Source organism: Equus asinus, chromosome 3, assembly GCF_041296235.1.
Source record: "Equus asinus isolate D_3611 breed Donkey chromosome 3, EquAss-T2T_v2, whole genome shotgun sequence".
Lineage (NCBI taxonomy): Eukaryota > Metazoa > Chordata > Mammalia > Perissodactyla > Equidae > Equus > Equus asinus.
Window position 1 is genome coordinate 39962850 of NC_091792.1, and position 19237 is coordinate 39982086.

Genomic DNA, 19237 nt, shown 5'->3' on the forward strand with positions numbered 1-19237 from the left:
CGGGCCCTACAACATATTTTTAAGTCAGATTTTTTTGGGTTTGAATTCTAGTTCTTTATTTATTAGCTGTAGCTATACTAAGTTTTCTCAGCAGTAAAATGGGGATGGTAATAGTTGAAGTCATTCTGAGGATTAAGTAGGTAACACAGGCTAAACACTTAGAGCAGTCTGGTAATTCGTAAGCATTTAATACGTCAGCTATAACTATAATAACAGTGTACCGATTCGTATTTGTGACAACTGGGCACCCATTTCTCTATGCTCTTGCTCACATCTGGTATTACCATTCTTTATAGTCTTACCTAATATGATAGTCCCTCCCCAAAAGATATCCCATTATTTTGCTTGCATTTCTTTGATTTCTAGTGATGTTGAAAATATCTTCATACTTTAACTATCAGTATTTCTATACTCAACTATTTTTCTTGAGTGTCATACTTTTTAAAACATCTTCCCTATGAAAATATTATTATTTACATTTACTTATATTTTTCCCAGTATTTGCAAGTTTCTTTCCTTTCTCTCCTTTTTCCCCCTTCCTTCCTTCCTTTCTCTCTTTCTGTCTTCTGCCTTTCCTCTCTTCCTTTCTTTCTTCCAGAGTTTAATCCTTTTAGGATTCATTTTGATGTATGCCTTTTTTAAAAAATCACCTATTGTTAGCCAGCTGCCCCCAAACCCATCACTGAATAATCTATCTTTTCCACCACTGGTTAAAAACCACTCTTGAGCCAGCCCTGAGGGCCTAGTGTTCAAAGTTTGGTGCTCCCCACTTCAGTGGCCCAGGTTCACTTTCCAGTCTCAGAACCACACCACCTGTCTGTCAGTTGCCATGCTGTGGTGGTGGCTCACATAGAAGAACTAGCACAACTTGCAACTATGACATACAACCACATACTGGGCTTTGGGGAGGAAAAAAAAAAAAAGAGGAAGATTGGCAACAAATACTAGCTCAGAGTGAATCTTTCCCTGCCAAAAAAAACACCCCAAAAAACCAAAAGCTAAAAAAAAATTCTTATCATATGCAAATTCTGTCTTTTTTTAGACATCATATATTATTCCTTGGCCTGACCTCTTAATTCTCTTGCCCACTCCACGTTGTTTAACCTTCTGATACAGGTCAAATACTCTCTATTTTTATTTTTCAAAAATGTCTTAGATATTGATACATATTTGTTCTTCCAGATAAAACTCAGAATTATTTTGCAAAATTTTCAACAAACCTGCATTGGGATTTTGACTGAGATTAACTTGGAAGAAAGAGACACATTTCAACATTGAGTCTTTCCATTTATTCAAGGACATGAAATATGTCTCCATTTCTTCTTGAAGTTTCGTAAACTTTAAAGTCCTTGCTAATAGCTATAGCTGATTAACAAGTTCTGAAATATGTGCAACCTTTTAGTTTATAGCAAATTGGAAACTAAATTGATTAATAGTTGAATATATTTATTGATACCAGTTGTTATAGCCTGAATGTTTGTGCCACCCTGAAAATTTATCTATTGAGAACAGCAGGGGAAGAAGACAATTCCTCTACCCTCTAGATCCTTCTGGTCGGTCTAAGAATTAAATTGATGTGAGACAGAGTAACAGGAGAAAATCAATCAAAGTTTAATAAGATGTATACATGGGAGAAACCCAGGAAAACCGAGTAACTCACCAGAGTGGCCGAGATTGCTACCTTAAATACCGTCTTCAGCTAAAGACAAAGGAGGATGTTGGGGGTTGGGGGGAGTCAGTTAAGGGAGGTTCCCAGAAAAGCACAGTAAACAAGAGTAAGGTTATTATGCAGATTTAAGTCCTTGCCTTCTGCATCTATTAGAGTTTCTAGAGAAAGGTCATCCCTCTCTTCCTGGTACAGAGAAGGAGACACCTTTACAAATGGAGATTTCCCTTACAAATGTAAATGTCTCTTAGAAAGGGTGACTTCTACTTGGTTTTCAGCGCTTCTCCCACGTCTGTAGTTTTGCAAAAATGACCAGCCCAAAGTAACACCAGAGAACTTGCTTGCCCCGCCCCTCCTCCCCTGCCCCCCTGCACAAAGAACAGGTCATGTGAGCACACAGCCAGAAGGTGACTGCCTGCACCTCAAGGTGAAAGCTCTAACAGTAAGCTGACCATGCTCGCACTCTGATCGCAGACTTTCAGACTCCAGAATTGTGAGAAAATACATTTCTGTTGTTTAAGCTCCCCAGTCAATGGTACTTTGTTATGGCAGCCCAAGCAGACTGCTAGAGTAGTGTGTTTATTAGTCTTCCCCTAGACTCTGGGTTACCCTTGGCTTTACAAGTTAATCACGGCCCAAGGAAATAGTACAATTGAATCAACTAATGGGGTGACAGAAAGGGCTACTTCGTGATGAGTACTTATTTTATTGAATTGCTTTGCACAAGGATCAAATGAGGAAAAATGAAAGTTTCTAAGTCACCTTATGTCCTCATTCAAAATGAAAATAATTTTTTAGTTCTACAGATGAATTGCATATTTCTAGAAATGTTGGCTTCCCTATGTTATTGCATAGAAGAATGCCAATGAGAAAATTGTCATCGATGTTTAGTGACCACAGGGTTAATACTTGGGCCTATCTGGAAGTAGTAGCATGGAGGCACTTTTCTAGTCTTTCTTTTCAGTTGTGGAACACTTCAGAGTTTTCTAAGTGCATTCACATACAAAGTTTTCTTTCATCCTCAAAACAAATTTAAATGAAGCGTCAGTCTCATTTACGGATGGAGCAAATTGAGATTCAGAGAAATGAAATGTCTTTTGCAAGGTAGCATAGAACTAGAGCTAGATTTTATTCCATTGAAGGAATTTTTTCTGAGAACTTATTGTGTGTACACTATGGCCCCCAACTTAGGCCCTTCTCTCCCGCGGTGGTGGGATCTCCTCTCAGCAACTGATGTAGCTTCCTGGCTGCCTTATGCCGTGCTGTACTTCTCCAAGCTTGCTCTAAGGCAAAGATCCAACCCATCGCTGGACTCTGAACCTGTGGGCAGATGTGTGATGCTGCCTCTCCTAAGGGACAAATCTCTTTCTGCTAGTCTCTGCCTAGCCCCTACTGGGCCAATGACGGCAAAGGGCTTCTCCAGACATCTGAGGTGTTTGCTTGGGAAACTCTCCTTCAACTTTTCCTCTCCTTCTTTCCTCCCCCTCCTAATTAGCCTGCTTAGTATACAGTCAAAGGGAGGTTTGACATTTGCTCTTAGGTCCAAATGAGAAGCCAGGCAGGCACATGAAACCCACAGGCCTTGATTTATTCATTGTCCTACTTTATCCTAAACCAAACTTTTCTTTCTTTTTTTTTTTTTGAGGAAGATTAGCCCTGAGCTAACATCTGCTGCCAATCTTCCTCTCCTGGCTGAGCAAGAGTGGCCCTGAGTCAACATCCATGCCCATCCTCCTCCACTCCATATGTGGGACGCCTACCACAGCATGGCTTGCCAAGTGGTGCCACATCCACACCTGGGATCCGAACCGGTGAACCCCGGGCTGCCGAAGTGGAATGTGTGAACTTAACTGCTGCGCCACCAGGCCAGCCCCAAACTTTTCACTAGTGAAGTGAAACAATGTCCCAAATTCAATCTAAAATTTGCTGCTTGATGAAGTAGAGAGAGGTGAAAACACAGTTGAAAGAGTAGGAATTTATAAGGCAAGAACAATGAAAATAATGCCACATTTAATTGAAAAACAGGTGAATTGTAAGTTAAGTTCTTTTTTTTGCTTGTGAGGAAGATTGGCCCTGAGCTAACATCTGTTGCCAATCTTCCTCTTTTTTCGCTTTTCTCCCCAACGCCCCAGTACATAGTTGTAGCTCCTAGTTGTAAGTCATTCTAGTTCTTCTATGTGGGTTGCCGTCACAGCATGGCTTGATGAGTGGTGTGTAGGTCTGTGCCCAGGATCCAAGTCGGTGAACCCCGGATAGCTGAAGCAGAGTGTGCAAACTTAACCACTTGGCCACAGGGCTGGCCCCAGGTAAGTTCCTTTTTTAAAAGACAAGCGACATTTAGTCCCAACTTTGTACTGACTGTGTATAGAGAGGATAAATGAGGAGTGAGGGATGCAGCAGTGACTGTCTGTCTTAGGAAAAGTGAATTTAAAAAATTTTTATTCTGAAAATCATTTAAATTTATCTTGTAAACTACACAGAGAGTGTACAATATTAACAATTTAAAGTTTATCTCTGAATTTAATTCTGCAGGCATCTTTTTCTTATTCTTTACAAGAGTCTTGTCTCATTTTATCATCTTTAGATTTATCATGCCCCACAAGTCAAAAATGGATCATGTCAGAGTGGGGAATAAACGAGTAGATTAGTTTCTCAGCACTTTGGAAATATTAAAGTTGCTTTAAATATTTTCTTTAGAACTCCACTGGAACCTCTGTGTTAGACTGGTACAGAATTACCAAATCAGAAGGTCCCGGCATTTCCCTAGTAACAGTGTTCTCAGGAGAGATCTTGTGAATAGAGTCATGAGCACAGATCCAGCATATTCTCTGAAATACTTCACCCTTGGGCTCCTAAATTCAAGGGAAAAAAAAAAATAGAATTTTCTTTTATACATTATAGAAAAGCATTGTGGAACAGAGAGGAACGCAGGACCAGGTGACAGGGAGCTACGGCATCTCAGTTCTGGCCCTGAGATTTTAATCAAATCATCTTTCCGGGGTTTAGTTTCCCCATCTGAAAAATGGAGATAATAATTCTTATGTCATAGAATATCTGTAATTGATACTGGTTAGCACAAGGTTGACATAAGGGAAGCCATATTGTAGAAAAGAAACCACATTTTCTTTGAATGATCTCTGATTAACTAATCCAGCTGGACATGTACCCTCCAGGACATATACATGCCCTGTAGATTTTATGGCCCCTCCCAGCTGCAATAAATTGGTAACTTTGTTTTTTTGAGTTCCTTATTAATGTAATGACCTCTAGGGCAGTTAGCCATCATCAATGACAACTGAAAGATCTGGGTATAGGGCAGTTCTCCAGTCTCTGATGCATATACAGTAAAACAAAAGATTATCAGGAACTAAGACCAGATGTCTGCCCCACCTGGAGACCAGCCCCCTATATAATTGGCCTGTGGTCTTTGTTCTGTCCTTTTGGACATTAGTCAGCCATCTTTCCCCTTGCTAGCAGGCTGTAATGAAACCCTTTCTCTCCTACCACCTTGCCTCTTGACTATTGGCATGTCTTGCAGCAGGCAGACGACCTCTCTTGGGAGGTAACATAATGATTAAATAAAAAATATTTGACATCAAATGGTATGAACTAGAGAAAGAGAGAAAAATTATTGAGGGCTCAATATAGGCCAGGTACTCGAGTTACAGCTAGGGTTCTTAAGAGAGATTAAGGTCCCTGATTTAGGTCCATGATTCTATCACAACAAAATTTTAAATCAAATCATTAATAAAAAATGTTTTAAATTAAATTTAAATGATCCATATTTCACTCTAGAAGAAACCCTCTTAATTTTATTACATATTTAAGGCTTACTTTACTAAAGCTCAAAAGCAGAATAAATCAACAGTGGAAAATAAAAATACTTTCTATAAATATTTCCTTCCAAATGTGTCTTTTGTTAACAGACTAACAATAATTCATAATAAAAATAATCTGTATGACGTTTTACATTTTTTCAAAATACTTTTCAAAGGGGACCCTAAATTAGATGTAGTAAGTTAAATAAGCATAGTATTAAAATTTAACAACAGAAAAGTCTGACACATTGTTATATTTTCCTACTGTTTAAAAATTATTTCATGGATGGAGAGTAAATAATTTCATACAATTTAAAACACTGTGTAGACAAAACTTCCTCCAGCAGAAAGTTAATCCAAAATGTTACCCATTAAATGTGAAAAAAAAAGTATTAAAAACATCAAAATACACGGAAAGAACACTCAGTTTAAATCAAGAAAATAATTAAATATTATATATTAAAAGTTTCAGCTGTTAAAATTAGAAAACTATGAACCACATAAGATATTTTCTTTTTTTAGTAACTGCATATGTATCTTCATAGTACTTTTTAAGAGTAATCTTATTGAAACATAAATATCATAAGAGTTTAATAAATGTTTCAGTAATGTATTTTTCTATCACACACACATATATACATACAAATATTTAGGAAGAATCCATATTATCTTCTGATTATGACCAAAAAAATCTGATAAGGTCATAGTCTTTCATTTGACCTTATATAGAAATAACTTGAAAGTAATGAGACATATATTTTTAACCATTTTGGTATATAATTGGATCAGATTTTATTTTCAGTAGTTTTTCATAATTTCTTATTAGGAAGATAAGCTAGTAATGAGAAAAATAAAGTAATTAATTATAAGTATTAAAGTTAATACTTGATGCTTAAGAGTCTAGTTAGAATATATGTCTTAAAAAAATAAATAAGCAATAGATGGGTATTTTATTTCTTAGGCAAGGTAGATAAATTAAAATATTTTAGAACATGATCTGAATTTAAAAGAAAAAAACAATAGAAAACAGAAATTAACAATTCAACCTGAATGAATTAAATAGCTGGAGAATTCTTTTTATTTTTGACATATATACCAAATGTTTTAAGTACAAGGCCTCTGAAATACATTTTCTACTCCCCAAAACCTTGCTAAATTGAAATTCACATTCTTCATTGACTTACTCATTATTTAATCTACCTAGGGAATTTTGCGATTCAGACCAAAGACATTTGCAAATAAACCAAAGATTACTAGCTTTTCATTTTTTATGTTTAAGTGGTATTTTCCCTTTATATATCTTAGATAGTGAAATACATCAAGAAAAGCTATTACTCTTCAGATGTTGTACAATAAATAATTATTTAGATGATAAAGAGTTAATAAAAATTTCAATATCTGCTAAAGAATTATGAAGCCCATCATTTATATCTTGACTTCTAAGAAAATTTTTAAGAGTATCTACAGCAGCTATTGCCTCATTTTTTGATGGTAAAGGGAGTTCGGTTCCTAGAGATCCACCGTCATCCTCTTCGTCAGAAGCATAAAATCCTGTTTCATCTGATTTACTTTCTTTGGTCCATACCGAATCACCATCTGGCACTGCTTCACACGTCTCCAAACCGTCATCCAGGGCAGCATACTCTTCTACAGATAGACCTTCAGGAAATTCCACTCCTGCTGCCTGGGCATGGGGGACCAAATCAAGACCAGTGTCTGTCTCTGCATTTGTCTGGTCACTTTCTTCCTTTTGAGATTTGAATCCTGCCTCTTCATAGCTCTTTGCAATAGTCTCTGGGGTTACAGCCCTCCAACAGAGATGCAATGTATCAATTGCATCTATTAAGGAAAACGTAAATTCTTTGCTGCCTTCAACAGAGCTTAAAAATTTCTTGATAAGACAATGTCGGTATCTGATTTTAAGGCTTTGAATAACACCTTGTTTCATGGCTATAAATTTGGAAGATAAACATGATGGAAAGAATGCTAACTCAATGGACTTGAGGTTCTTTACATCTGGATGTGCAGGAAAAGAATCAACAAAAATCACCACTCTTCGTTGCTGGGCTTGAAATTTCTCATCAAGCTTCCGCATCCATTGATCAAATATATCTGAGGTCATCCATGCCATTCTGTTAGCTTCATAATACACAGGCAATGACTTTATACCTTTGAAACAATGTGGATTTCTGTTTTTTCCAATGATAAGCAGAGGAAGTTTCTCTGAGCCATCCATGTTTGCCCCAACCACCAGAGTTATTCTGTCTTTGCATAACTTTCCAATTGAACATGTTTCTCCTTTAAATGCAAATGTATTTGTAGGTAACATTCGGTAAAGCAACCCAGTCTCTTTTATATTAAAAACATTTTTAGGATGATAGTCATTTAAATAATAAGGCAGTACGTTTTGCTGCCAGACAGTTGAAGGGTCTACTGCTATTCCTGTAGCTTCTACAGGTTGAGCTCTGAATACTAAGCCGTATCTGGATTTAAAGCGATCCAGCCAACCATTACTGCACTTAAAATCATTATGTCCCAGTTTCTGGGCAAAATCATTAGCTTTTAGACGCAACATTGGACCATTAACTGGTACATTTAGACACTGAGCAATTCGATACCACCTCATTAATGCCTCTTCCAGATCTGTGTAAAAAGCAGTTCTCAGTCTTTTTCTCTTTGGATCAAATCTCAGCGATTCAAAGGCTTCTAGAACCTTGTCTTTATTCTTCATAATAGAAGACAATGAATTTTTTTTTATTCCATATTCAGCTGCAATCTCTGCCTTTTTCTTGCCACTTTCTACGGCATTTATAATATCGATCTTTTCTTCAATGGATAGACTTTTCTTTTTCTTCACTGTTACCGGCAGAGTTGAGGTATCTCCGGAAGCTTCTGCCATCTCAACCACAGCTTACGTAGAGATTTCTCGTCCTTCTGGTGCCTGTTTCTTTAATTAAATTTCTTTTCCAGTATGATACAAATTGCGGCTTTCTGTCCCACTTCATATACTGAAAGTTGATAAGTGTCTAGTAGTTTTAGTCCTCAGGAAATTGATGAGTAAATATATTTTTTTCAAAGGATTAGAATAAGAAGAATGTTACGTGCAGCTAGAATATTTTAGAAGAGAAACTTCCTTCTCAGGACCTTGTGTAGCTCAGTTTATAGTTTATTCCGAGTTCCAGAAGTCAGGCTAAAATAGAATCTCATTATGTCAAACCTGTCCAGTCCTGCTGATATATTTTTGGAACTTCAATCCTTTAAGATGATCCATTTTATCCATGCGCGCATTCAACCTCCTATTAATTCTCTACAGAAGGCCTCAGAGATAAGAAGAAAAAGCATTCAGTAATTTTCATGCAAAGTGTTACCCATTAATTTCCAAGTCTCTTCAGGATGGAGAATAAAATGGTAGAATCCTTCTAACACTTGATGGTATATCTTCTGTGTCTTGAAAATGTAAAAAAAAAAAGTCATTTTAGCAACGATAAGTCAATTAAATATCAAAAAGAACATTTATATGAATTAGTTATGCTTTTAAATAATAATGAAAGAATGAGAACATGTTTCTGAAAATACAATAATCTAAACTTCCAGGAGAAATGCTTACCTCCTAAAGGGGCTCTTAAAAAGCTCTCTAGCTCTGCTCTGTGCATTTGAATACTCACTTGCCTTTCAGTGCTTTATAATATATACTTCTGAAATAAATCAGACAAATTTAATCTGTTTTGAAAATGTGGGTTTACCAAAATTACAGAACTAAAAATGATGCTGGATAGATATTTGGTGGCTATTTTCTACATGAAGTCACAGACTGCCCCCTCTGACTTCTCTAAAAGAAAAATATAGTCAGACAGTAGTCACAAGGTTCAACTTTTAATAGCACATGGCAGACAGTGTCTCCTTTATAGGAGTCTGGTAGAAAATGCTTCACTAAAAGTCAAATCAAGCGATCCCATTACAAATTTTTTAAATCTAAATCCTATTTTACCTAAATGCTTAAAATCCTAGTAACTTTTGTATCAATTTGACACGTTAGCTGGATGCACAGAGACCAGAAATACTTGACAAAATGCATAAGAATAAACAAATTATTTTTTTATTTTTATTTTCTCCCTGCTTTTTCTCCCCAAATTCCCCCAGTACATAGTTGCATATTCTACTTGTGGGTCCTTCTAGTTGTGGCATGTGCAACGCCATCTCAACGTGGCCTGACGAGAGGTGCCATGTCCGCTCATCTGAACCAGTGAAACCCTGGGCTGCCGAAGCGGATTGTGTGAACTTAACCACTCAGCTATGGGACTGGCCCCTAAAAAAATTATTAAGAGGATATAATGCAGAAAAAGACTGAGATTAAAAGAGAGGAGAGTGACCTTGGGTCTTAACCTCTTAGGACTTCCACTTCCTTATCTGTAAAATAAAGGGCTTATCATACATAGAGTAAGGATATTGGCTTTGGTGCCAGACAAACCTGAACTGACAAGCGACTCTGCCATTTAGTACTTATGTGATCCTGGGTAGTTTACTTAACCACCAGAAGCCTCAGCTCCCTTATCTGTAAACTAGGCATCATTACAGCACCTACCTCATTCGGTTATTGCACATTCAACGAGCTTCAGTGGCAGAGTGTAAAGCACTCAGCACAGTCTTTCAGCACTTACAAAGTGTTCAATGAATGTGTGGTGATGATTGCATCATCATTGTCTTCTCTCTAATGTCCCTTCGGCTGTGTCAGTCTATAAAATTCAGAGATTTTACAAAATCCTACGTGCAAGTAGAAGCAAGAATCTCACCTTAAATATACACTGAAAGCAGAGCTCTTCTTAAACCAAACTGTACTGTGAGAACAGTCACAGGGCCCCAGGTGGGCTCACCCCTACCCTCCTACACAGCATCTCCCCTACCAGGATCTACAGGCTTTCGGCCTACTGCAGGCCAAGGTAACCAGCTAATTTGATAAGCAAGTGTTACTCCCTGTGACATAGTGTGGGCATCTATCCTTCTAGTTTGTCTTTCTGTCTCCCAGGTTTCAAGATGACACATGCTTTTTCTTTCTTCCTTTTTTTTTTTTTGGCTGAGGAAGATCTGTCCTGAGCTAACATCTGTTGCCAATCTTCCTCTATTTTTTTTTTTAAGTGAGCTGCTGCCACTGCATGGCCACTGACAGACAAATGGTGTGGTTCCACGCCCAGGAACCGAGCCTGGGCCGCTGAAGTAGTGCGTGCTGAACTTTAACCACTAGGCCCTTGGGGCCAGGCCCAACACATGCATTTTTTTGCACAAAATCTTTTGACAAAACTCCTCTGCCTTCGTAGTTCAAATAAAACAAGTAATTTTCATCATAGAAACTAAAACCAGTAAAGGAGTTTTTGTTGTTGTTATTGAAAAAAGTCTTAATAATAATTAGGATAACCCAGGGCTTTAGTTTCCAAACTGCTTTACATCCTGTATTCCAAACAACTCAGGAGGAAGGTATAGCTGGATTTTAAAGCTCATACAGTTATAACGTGGTTGAGTGCAGTCTGGAAATCCAGGCTTTCTAACGTCAAGTCTCTGTTCTTTTCACTATATTACAGTGTCCTTGAATCACATTGGGGTGACCTCCTCTGAGAACAGTTACACATTCTATACCCCCAACACCAAGCCAAGTCAGCATTTCCAGTGCCTATCCAAACCTAACCAAAAAAACAAACCAAAAAATACCCTGAAACCAATATCAGGCCTCCACAGAGGAAGAGGCCATTATGAATTCTGTGAACAACAGATATCAGCCATATCCCACTGTGAGGGAGGGCTGCCCTTTATAAGGAAATATTTGACCATTCAACTAAAAAAAAAAATCTTGCTCATATATGGGACTTCCCTGTACATTTTTCTGCAATTTCCTATAAGTCTACAATTATTTCAAAATAAAAATTTTAAAATATCTTGCTTTTATTAGGAATATACCAACATTAAGAAACTGAGGTAGCAAGAATCAATTTTTTAAGAAAAGACGAAACCAAGCAAAATTACTCTCCAAGAAAAAAAGGGAATCTCCCACCTTCTCTCTTCCTCCTTTCTTTTGTTCTTTCTTCTTCTTTTCTTCCTTCCTTCCTTTTTTCCTTCCGCCTTATTTCATTCGTCAGAAATAAACCCTATCATCTCAAATAACAAGGATTACAGAAAAAGTAACTTGAATTTCCTCCCTTACCCCATTCCAAATAAAGCAATACATATAATCAGAGATTACTGATTATCTTCACCAAACTGAAAATAGTGACATGTTTTTTTAGGAAATTTTTTTTTCTGAGAGTTAACAGTATATATTTCCTTCTAAAATAATAGTCAATGCTACAATTTTCCATGGTAAGATACAATATATCTTTATTCCTGAAGCAATCATATTTCTAATGCCAAACCAGAGAAGACAGACTTTTTTCCTAGAAAAGAATAAGGCACCAATACTGTCTAATCAATGAAGCTGACATTTTCCATTCTCCCACTGTATAATGTCTGGGATTTTTTGTTTCCAGGAAGTAATGGCAGCAGCTAATACTTCTCAGAACTCATTTTCTCAATTAAGCTCATTAATCATTCTACCCCTTGAAAATATTACAGCAGAGAAATGCTGTACTATCTGGTAGGGACTATTTTCTCTATGTAAAGCTAACTAAAGAACAAGAATAGGTAATTCATTAAAAAATTGAACTCCAAATAAAGAGAACAATGGCCAGTTGTACTGGTAACAGGAGAAATGTAAATCTTTCAAAAGAGGAGATACTTTTTTGTCTTTTATTTTTGCCTATCAGAATGGCAGCACCTAGTGTGTGCTAGGATGTAGTAACATAGGTTGTTAGGAGGTATAGAAATTGGTACGAAGCATATGGAGGGCAAATTATACAAAAACCTTAAAAATGCACATAACTTTTATCCAGCAAGTCCTTACCCAGGATTTTTATCCCAAAAGAACAATTATAGATGTAAAAATAGTCTAACTTACAAATGTGTTCATTTTCCATTGCTGCGTAACAAATGAGCACACATTTAGTGGCTTAAAACAACACCCATTTATTATCTTACAGTTCTGTAGGTCAAAAGTCCAGATGGGGTCCCCTGGGTCCTCTGTTTAGCACCTCACAAGGCAGAAATCAAATGTCAGTCAGGCAGGGCATTTTATCTGGAGGGTCTGGAAGAATCTGCTTCCAAGCTTACTCAGGTTATTTGCAGAATTCAGCTCCTGGTGGTTGTAGGACTGAGGTCCCTAGGCCTTTCGTTGGCTGTCAGCAGAGACTGCTCTCAGCTCCTGGAGGCCTCCCTCAGCTCTCTGCCTGTGGCCCTCTTCATTTCAGCTACAGAGAACCTTCCTCATGTCAAATCTCTCTCACACTTCAAATCTCTCTTACTTCTTCTGCTGCTACCAGCAGGAGAAAGCTCTCTGCTCTTAAAAGTCCCATGTAATCAGTTTAGGCCCACTCAAATTATCTCCCTTTTGGTCAACTCAATGTCAATTGATTAGTAACCTTAATTACCTGTGCAAAAATCCCTTTTGCATGTTATATAACATAATCATGGGAATGACATCCTATCATACTCACTGGGGAGGGAATTATACAAGGTGAGGGTGATTGCAAGTCATCTTAGAATTCTAACACACAAGAATATTCCTAACATTGTTTTATAATTATAGACAAAACTCGAAATAACGTAAATGTGTAACAAAAAGGATTAGGTAAAGAAATTAAGGAAAATCTATACGCTAAAACACTACTGAGCCACTGAAAGAATAGTTAATGATATGAGGAAGATTCTATAATATATTAAGTGAAAAAAACAAAATACAAAACCATATGCCAACAATACAACATATATTGAAAGTTACATGAAGGCAGAGGCTTATGGCGATTCCTACAGTGCTTCATGACCAGCAAACAGTAGGTTCTCACAACAATTTGTTAAATAAATGAAGAAAAATAAATATATGCATAGAAAAAAAAAAGACTGACCAAATGTCGAATGTTAACTCTAGGTAACAGAATTATGAATAAGTTCCGTTTTTTTTCTTCTTGTAGTTAAAACAATTTCTACTCTTATGCTCTACTCTTTCTACTATTCATGGGTTTTTAAAAATGTTCCATTAATCAGTATCCCCTAATAAAAGGTATGTTTCCAGGGAATTATACTATGCAATCGGTAACTAAATAACTCTCCATGAGAAGGGAGCTGTTGATAAAGAGTGATGAAATTATTGTGACATTACCAGAATTCTCCTAGAAAAGAATTGAAGGTAGCACCTTCTTCTTTCTCTTGAGGAAATAATATTGATAAGCAGTATGCAGTATTCAACATTTAAAGCAAAGAGGAAAGGTCACACATACATTTAATTCATTCAGAAAGGAATAATAACACTATCTTTCAACCTGTTGCCTCCTTTCCCTCCTGGTCAATAAATGAAAGACAGGCTGCCTGAGTTTCCCATAAGTCAAGTGAATAAATGGTACATGATTTTTCAAAAGCTGAATAATAGCCCATAGCAGTGCAAAGGTACATGAGTAGATAATCCTCATGTCATAAGCACATATGGCAGGCAGTTATTCCCTTTTTTCTTACCTCTCCAAATATAAAGGCCAACTGACAGAAAAGTAGTAATCTTCTAATCTTCCTAGAGAGAATGGGCAGGCAGAATTCCCCAAACTCTAGGGTGAAAGAAAGGAAGGAAGGAAGGAGAGGGGGAAGGAAGAAAAAAGGAGGGGAAAAAATTCTCCATCTGAGCAAGGTTAGGTTTAAAATAAGATGTTTCAGTTAATATAAGAAATTTTCCCCAAATCCAAAGAATACTGGCCACTGCTTCCTTTTTCCCAAAGAAAGTGTATAGAATTTCACTTTTTTCCATCACCAGCTGAAGTAGCTTCCAGTGTTTTCTTCGAGCCAATCTACATTCTAATTTCCCTCTGGGCAGCAGAAATCTTAGGAAGAATGAGGACTAACCATGCACAGTACCAGAATTGCACTGGACTAACGAGTACCTAACACAACTAATAACACCTTCACCAAGCAGAAGTTAGTATTAGTTTCAAGTGGTTCCAAGCCCATCAGAATCTCCATCAAAATCACCAGCAGTTGCTAAGGAAACTATCCAGATAAGGACAGATAACTAAAGCAAGTGTTCAAGAAACACCTCTGAGCCTAACAGTCTAACAGTTAGACTAACTTGAGTGAAGCTAAGCATCCCCAAACTCAGGAGACAGCTAGCAGGAGTCCTTAAGGCACCAGCCAGCTCAAACAGTTAAGCATGCAACATCCAAGCACCAGAGAGCACTGCCACGCACCTCTTCCTAGTCATCCTTCTGAAACTCTAAGAATAACACTTGTACTCAGCCACAAAGTTCCATTCTTTTGGGATCTATTTCTTATAACCGACAAGACTAACAGGATGGCTTTGAACAAAAAAATCCACAGTAAACTACAGAACTGCAGTTAGTTTGAGTGAATTGGCATATATATTTGCTCTTTGGTGAAAGACAGAGCCATTTAAGATAAGGGCCCTTTATACATAGATTTATTTTGGGGGATTTCAGTACTGTTCTTTGTCAGAGAAGGTGTCCTGGAGATCTGACAATAAATAGTTAGTTACTTTTGAAACATTGTGGTGTCATGGGTATTTACTATTTACAGATATGGGGAAGAAGATATCTGTAAGAGGAGATACTGTTCACTATGCTGGAACTTCCTAGAAATCCGCACAGGCAGAGTCCTGCCTTTGGGCACTTACTCATTAAAAACGTCTTGTCAACTAATGAGACAAGGAAAGGCAGGTGAGAAGTATGGTCTCACGGAGGGTAAATCCCACGAGTGCACTATTATCCTTTGCATTTCTGCAAGTGAAACGGCGGTAAAAATGAGCATCCAGGGTTGTCAAAGGAAAAGCAGTGCAGAACCCTGAAGGGAGATGTGTCTGGAAGGATCAACCGTATGTGAGGTTAAGCTTCAGGGATGTCTCCAGCAGTCCATTCCCTTCCATTCAGTGCTGGAGATAAGGGAGAGCATCCGAAGCACAGGTTGGGGCCTCAACTTAAGGAACTACAAAGGGCTCTGAGAACAGGGATTGTTCAGGGGTTTCTGTAAACAGGGCAGTGATCTACTTAAGAAGTAACGGGGCAAGTAAAGAAAGCAGACATCGGTCTCTGGTTAAAGAAAGAGGAACAGGAAAGAAAAGTATTCCAGGAGCCACTGTCAGCGAGGGAGCAGACGCAGAAAGTGATCAGAAAGACAGAGCAAGTAATAAAACTCAGGGATGCCGGGCGTGGGGGTCTGGTTTTCCCGAAGGAGATGGGCGTGAGTGACGTGGCCGGAGGGGGGCTCTCCAGGAACTGGGGAAGCGAGGGTGAGGCGCCCGCATCCCGTCTGCTCCCTTACCCCCGCATTCCCTCCACCGTCCCACCCTCGCGGGACTGGAATAACCTTCTACGTGCTCCCCGGCAGCTGAGAAAGAAGCTTTGGCTCTCCAGTGATATGCGTGGCGTTGAGCTACGTCCACCTCCACCCTCCCGCCGCCGGCTCACCGTCTGCTGGGGGGACGCCTAACGCGTGAGGCTGGGGTGTGTGAGTGAGAAAGAAGGGATGCTGAGGGCTCCTGGAGACCTCCGACCACTCAAGACCAGGCCGGCGCGCCTTTCTGCAAGCTCCCAGCTCAGGTAGGCGCATGGGACCCGCGCGCACACCCCTCTCTAATCCGGCCGCAGCCAGAAAATTACCCGGGCAACGGCACCGGCAGAGCCCCGGATGTGGTTGCTAGGGCCGCAGCGGGAGGGGCGGGGCCAGCCTCCTGGAGACGGGCGGAGGGGGCCGGGTGGGAGGCGCGCTGGCACCATCGAGACGTGGCCGGGCCGGGACAGATTCAGGGAGAGAGAGGCCGTCCAGGGCCAAGGACACGCTGCTTCCGGTCTCCTCACTTCCGGCTCAGTTGCTCTCGGTGCTGGTGCTGGAGGCCGGGTGGAGAGGCGGCCGGTCTGAGTGTCCGCGGCGGTTGGTCAGTGTGAGGCGGTGACAGCTGCAGTTGCTCCCCGCCCCCGAGGAGCCGAGGTGCGTAGGGGGAGGGGAAGAAGGAAAAGGCCCAGGTCTCGTTTCTGCTCGCTTCTTGCCAGGGTTGCGGCGATTCCAAAGAGCGGCGGCAGGGATAATCCTCGACGTGAGAGCTGCCGGGTTTCCCGAAGACAGGTGAGGGCGGAGCTGGCCGGCCGGGCAAGAGGCGGGGGAAGGCTGGGCGGAGGTGGTTGGCGGGGGCGGACACGTAGCCTCTGGGTTCGCCGTTCCGGACTTTCACAGGGCACTTCCATCCGTAGTCTCTGCCGTAGCTGCCCAAGTATTCGGCGTTTGGTTTCTGCCCCTTGATTCCTCTTGTGCCCCTGAGTGTGTCCCCGAAACAGCCGGGTGAAGAGGGAGGACTGGCCCTTCCAGGGCGGCACCCTTTTGGCTTTGCATGCATTGGGTGGGAAAAGGGGCTGCAGGATCCAGGTCTTTCTCGACTAAGTCTTGGAGGGGGGCCACCTTCAGGCTGGTGTCCAGCCTTCGTTTCTCTCTCTCCTTGCATCCCCCACTTCCTCTCTCCCCCAGCGAGAGGAAGGGAGAGTGATAGTCCCTCGGAGAGGTTCACCGGGCAGTGGTGCTGGGAGGAGCCTTGCCTCTGAAATGTCCCAAGCCTGATCGTGCCTGTGGGACGTTCAAGGAACGCTGGAGTTTGGGAAGGAAGGTTGTGCTGTCGTGTACTCGTCTGTTCCTCCTTGCCAAGTTACTACTGTTTACGTGTCTAGGAAGAGGAAAGAGGTTTTCTGGTTTTTTTTTTTTTAACCGTTTCTAGACGCCTTTTCTTCTTACTTTATAATTACTTCCTTTGTTTTGTTCTTATCTCCTTCTTGAGTCCTTTGATCTCAAAACTGTTTGTAGTTTACCCTTCCTTCAGATTCTTTAGCCACTCCCTTTTAGGATTTTTGTTCCCCTCCCTTCATTTTCTCCTGGATTAAAGTATATAATTTCTGTAACTCGGTTCTTGTTTGACAAGGAAAAATGGAAGATTTGCAGGACTTTTCATAAACTTGTGCTTTCACCTGCAAGGGTGCGTTCACGTTTGCCACTTAATTAACTTCATTGGCGTGGAAATATGCACCAGAATTGGTTAAGTTGTCAGTCCTGTTTAAGGCTGCAGGAATTGGCCGTTTCATTGGTGCTATCTCAGAGTGACTACAATAGACTGTATGTTAGTACTGTTTTGATTCCACTTTGCTTCCATTTATTTGTTTTCCTTGCTCAACATGACCAACACCCTCTCCCAACCACCACATCTAACACTCACTATCTGAGAAAATAATTCTGATCTTATTTTATTTTCTGGATTAAAATCTCTGCCTCAGATACTTTCATTCCTTTTTAAGTTGATGAATTAATTTGCCTTAAGCCTGGGTTATGCTTTAGGGTCCGTGGTCTAGGGGTCAGTGACTTTCAAGGGTCTTCCTCCTCCTTACCCTAGAAATTATGTGCAAAGCTTTGTTTGAGTGCATTCTCTTTTTTTTCTGGGGAGAAGGTCTATTCTTTTCATCAAATTATCAAAGGAGATATATAACCTCCAGATAGATTAAAAACCACTCCTTAGATAGTGTCTTGTTGGAGTTAATGAAAACTATTTGTGGGGCTAATTTTTCAAACTGTAAATAGCTTGTTTTGGGAGAGTAGAATGCAGAGATTCTAGCTTTATATGGAAATCTCTAACTACTTCAAAACTTCAGTGTTACTAAATTCCTTCCTAGTCCTAGAGAAGGAAGTAAGACTGCCTACTTATTTAGTTCCTGATTTGTGGTTTTGAGGTTTCTTTTTAGGGATAGCTGTTTGTGGCCAATGCTGTGGAGATCCACTGGATTTATAAATTAGTGTGTTTATTATTATTTAATACATTTTAAATATCACCAACCTACGAGGCACAGTTCAGAGTAAAAAATTTAAATTCTGGTTGTACCTTGCTTTCATTTTCTTGTTTTTCGCTTGAGGCATCTACTTTGGCTTTGGCTTTGCTAGGAAGGGCAGATAAGATGTTTCAGTGGTATCCATAAACTTTTGATATGTTGCTGCTTATTTTGCCAGCCCCTTTTCCTCCATTCTCTCTTAGGTATTTTAATGATTATTCTCTTGTGTGAATAAGTTAGTATCCTTCCAAACATAATGTAAGTGTAAAGTGCATATTTGAACTTAGTGATTTGGTTGTAAAGTGCTTGTTGATTGAAGGTTGAAGTTGTAAATGTTTGACAATTGATTCAGAGAATGTTAGAACTCAAAGAGACCTATACAGCTAATCATAGTCCATATAGAGTAACCAGTTTCTTCTGCTCAAAGAATAAAATAATTTTCCCTCTGTCTAGCATCCTCACTTGGGGCAGCAGAAAACATAACTTTGTAAAGAGTACATTATGCTAAATTAGTTTCCTTCTAGGGTACTGACAAAGTCAGAAGATAGATTATATCTAACACTGTAACAGTAATTAAGCTTTGTTTGCTTACTGTGTGCCAGGCATTATTGCTAAGTACTTAACATAATTATCTCATCTAATCCTCACAGCAACCGTATAACATGGCTAAAATCCCCATTTTTATAGATGAAGAAACTGAAGCTAAATGATTAACTGAAGCTGAAGTAATCTGCTCAGAATTAACACTGGTGGAGAGAGGATTGAATTTAGGTTGTCTCACCCCAGACTGTGATCTCGTAACTGCTACTCTAGACTGCTTCTAC

General features: G+C 39.6%; 2 protein-coding genes across 12 annotated transcripts in view; one reads left to right on the forward strand and one right to left on the reverse strand.

Moving 5' to 3' along the window:
* Positions 1-6535: 6535 nt before the first annotated feature.
* On the reverse strand, positions 6536-16353 carry TIGD4 (tigger transposable element derived 4). 5 transcript variants are annotated; one of them, XM_070504915.1, is made up of 3 exons: positions 16023-16194; positions 11525-11618; positions 6536-8931 (listed from the first exon to the last, which is right to left on the reverse strand). In XM_070504915.1, exon 3 carries the CDS (start codon positions 8381-8383, stop codon positions 6845-6847), a length of 1539 nt encoding a protein of 512 aa, XP_070361016.1. In that variant the 5' UTR covers positions 8384-8931; positions 11525-11618; positions 16023-16194; the 3' UTR covers positions 6536-6844. The 5 variants fall into 5 exon arrangements, with proteins under 5 accessions (XP_070361016.1, XP_070361017.1, XP_014723996.3 ...); XM_070504916.1 differs by lacking the exons at positions 11525-11618; positions 16023-16194 and adding an exon at positions 16215-16353; XM_014868510.3 differs by lacking the exon at positions 11525-11618 and having other exon boundaries at positions 16023-16161.
* Positions 16354-16405: 52 nt separating this feature from the next.
* ARFIP1 (ARF interacting protein 1) overlaps positions 16406-19237 on the forward strand; it is a 121614-nt gene continuing 118782 nt past the window's right edge. For 2 of the 7 annotated variants that reach the window (XM_014868516.3, XM_070504919.1), the window contains exon 1: positions 16406-16542. The gene's annotated coding sequence lies outside the window, so the exon portion shown is untranslated. Of the gene's footprint in view, positions 16678-19237 lie in introns of all 7 variants that reach the window. The other 5 variants (XM_014868513.3, XM_014868517.3, XM_014868515.3 and 2 more) reach the window with 3 other exon arrangements.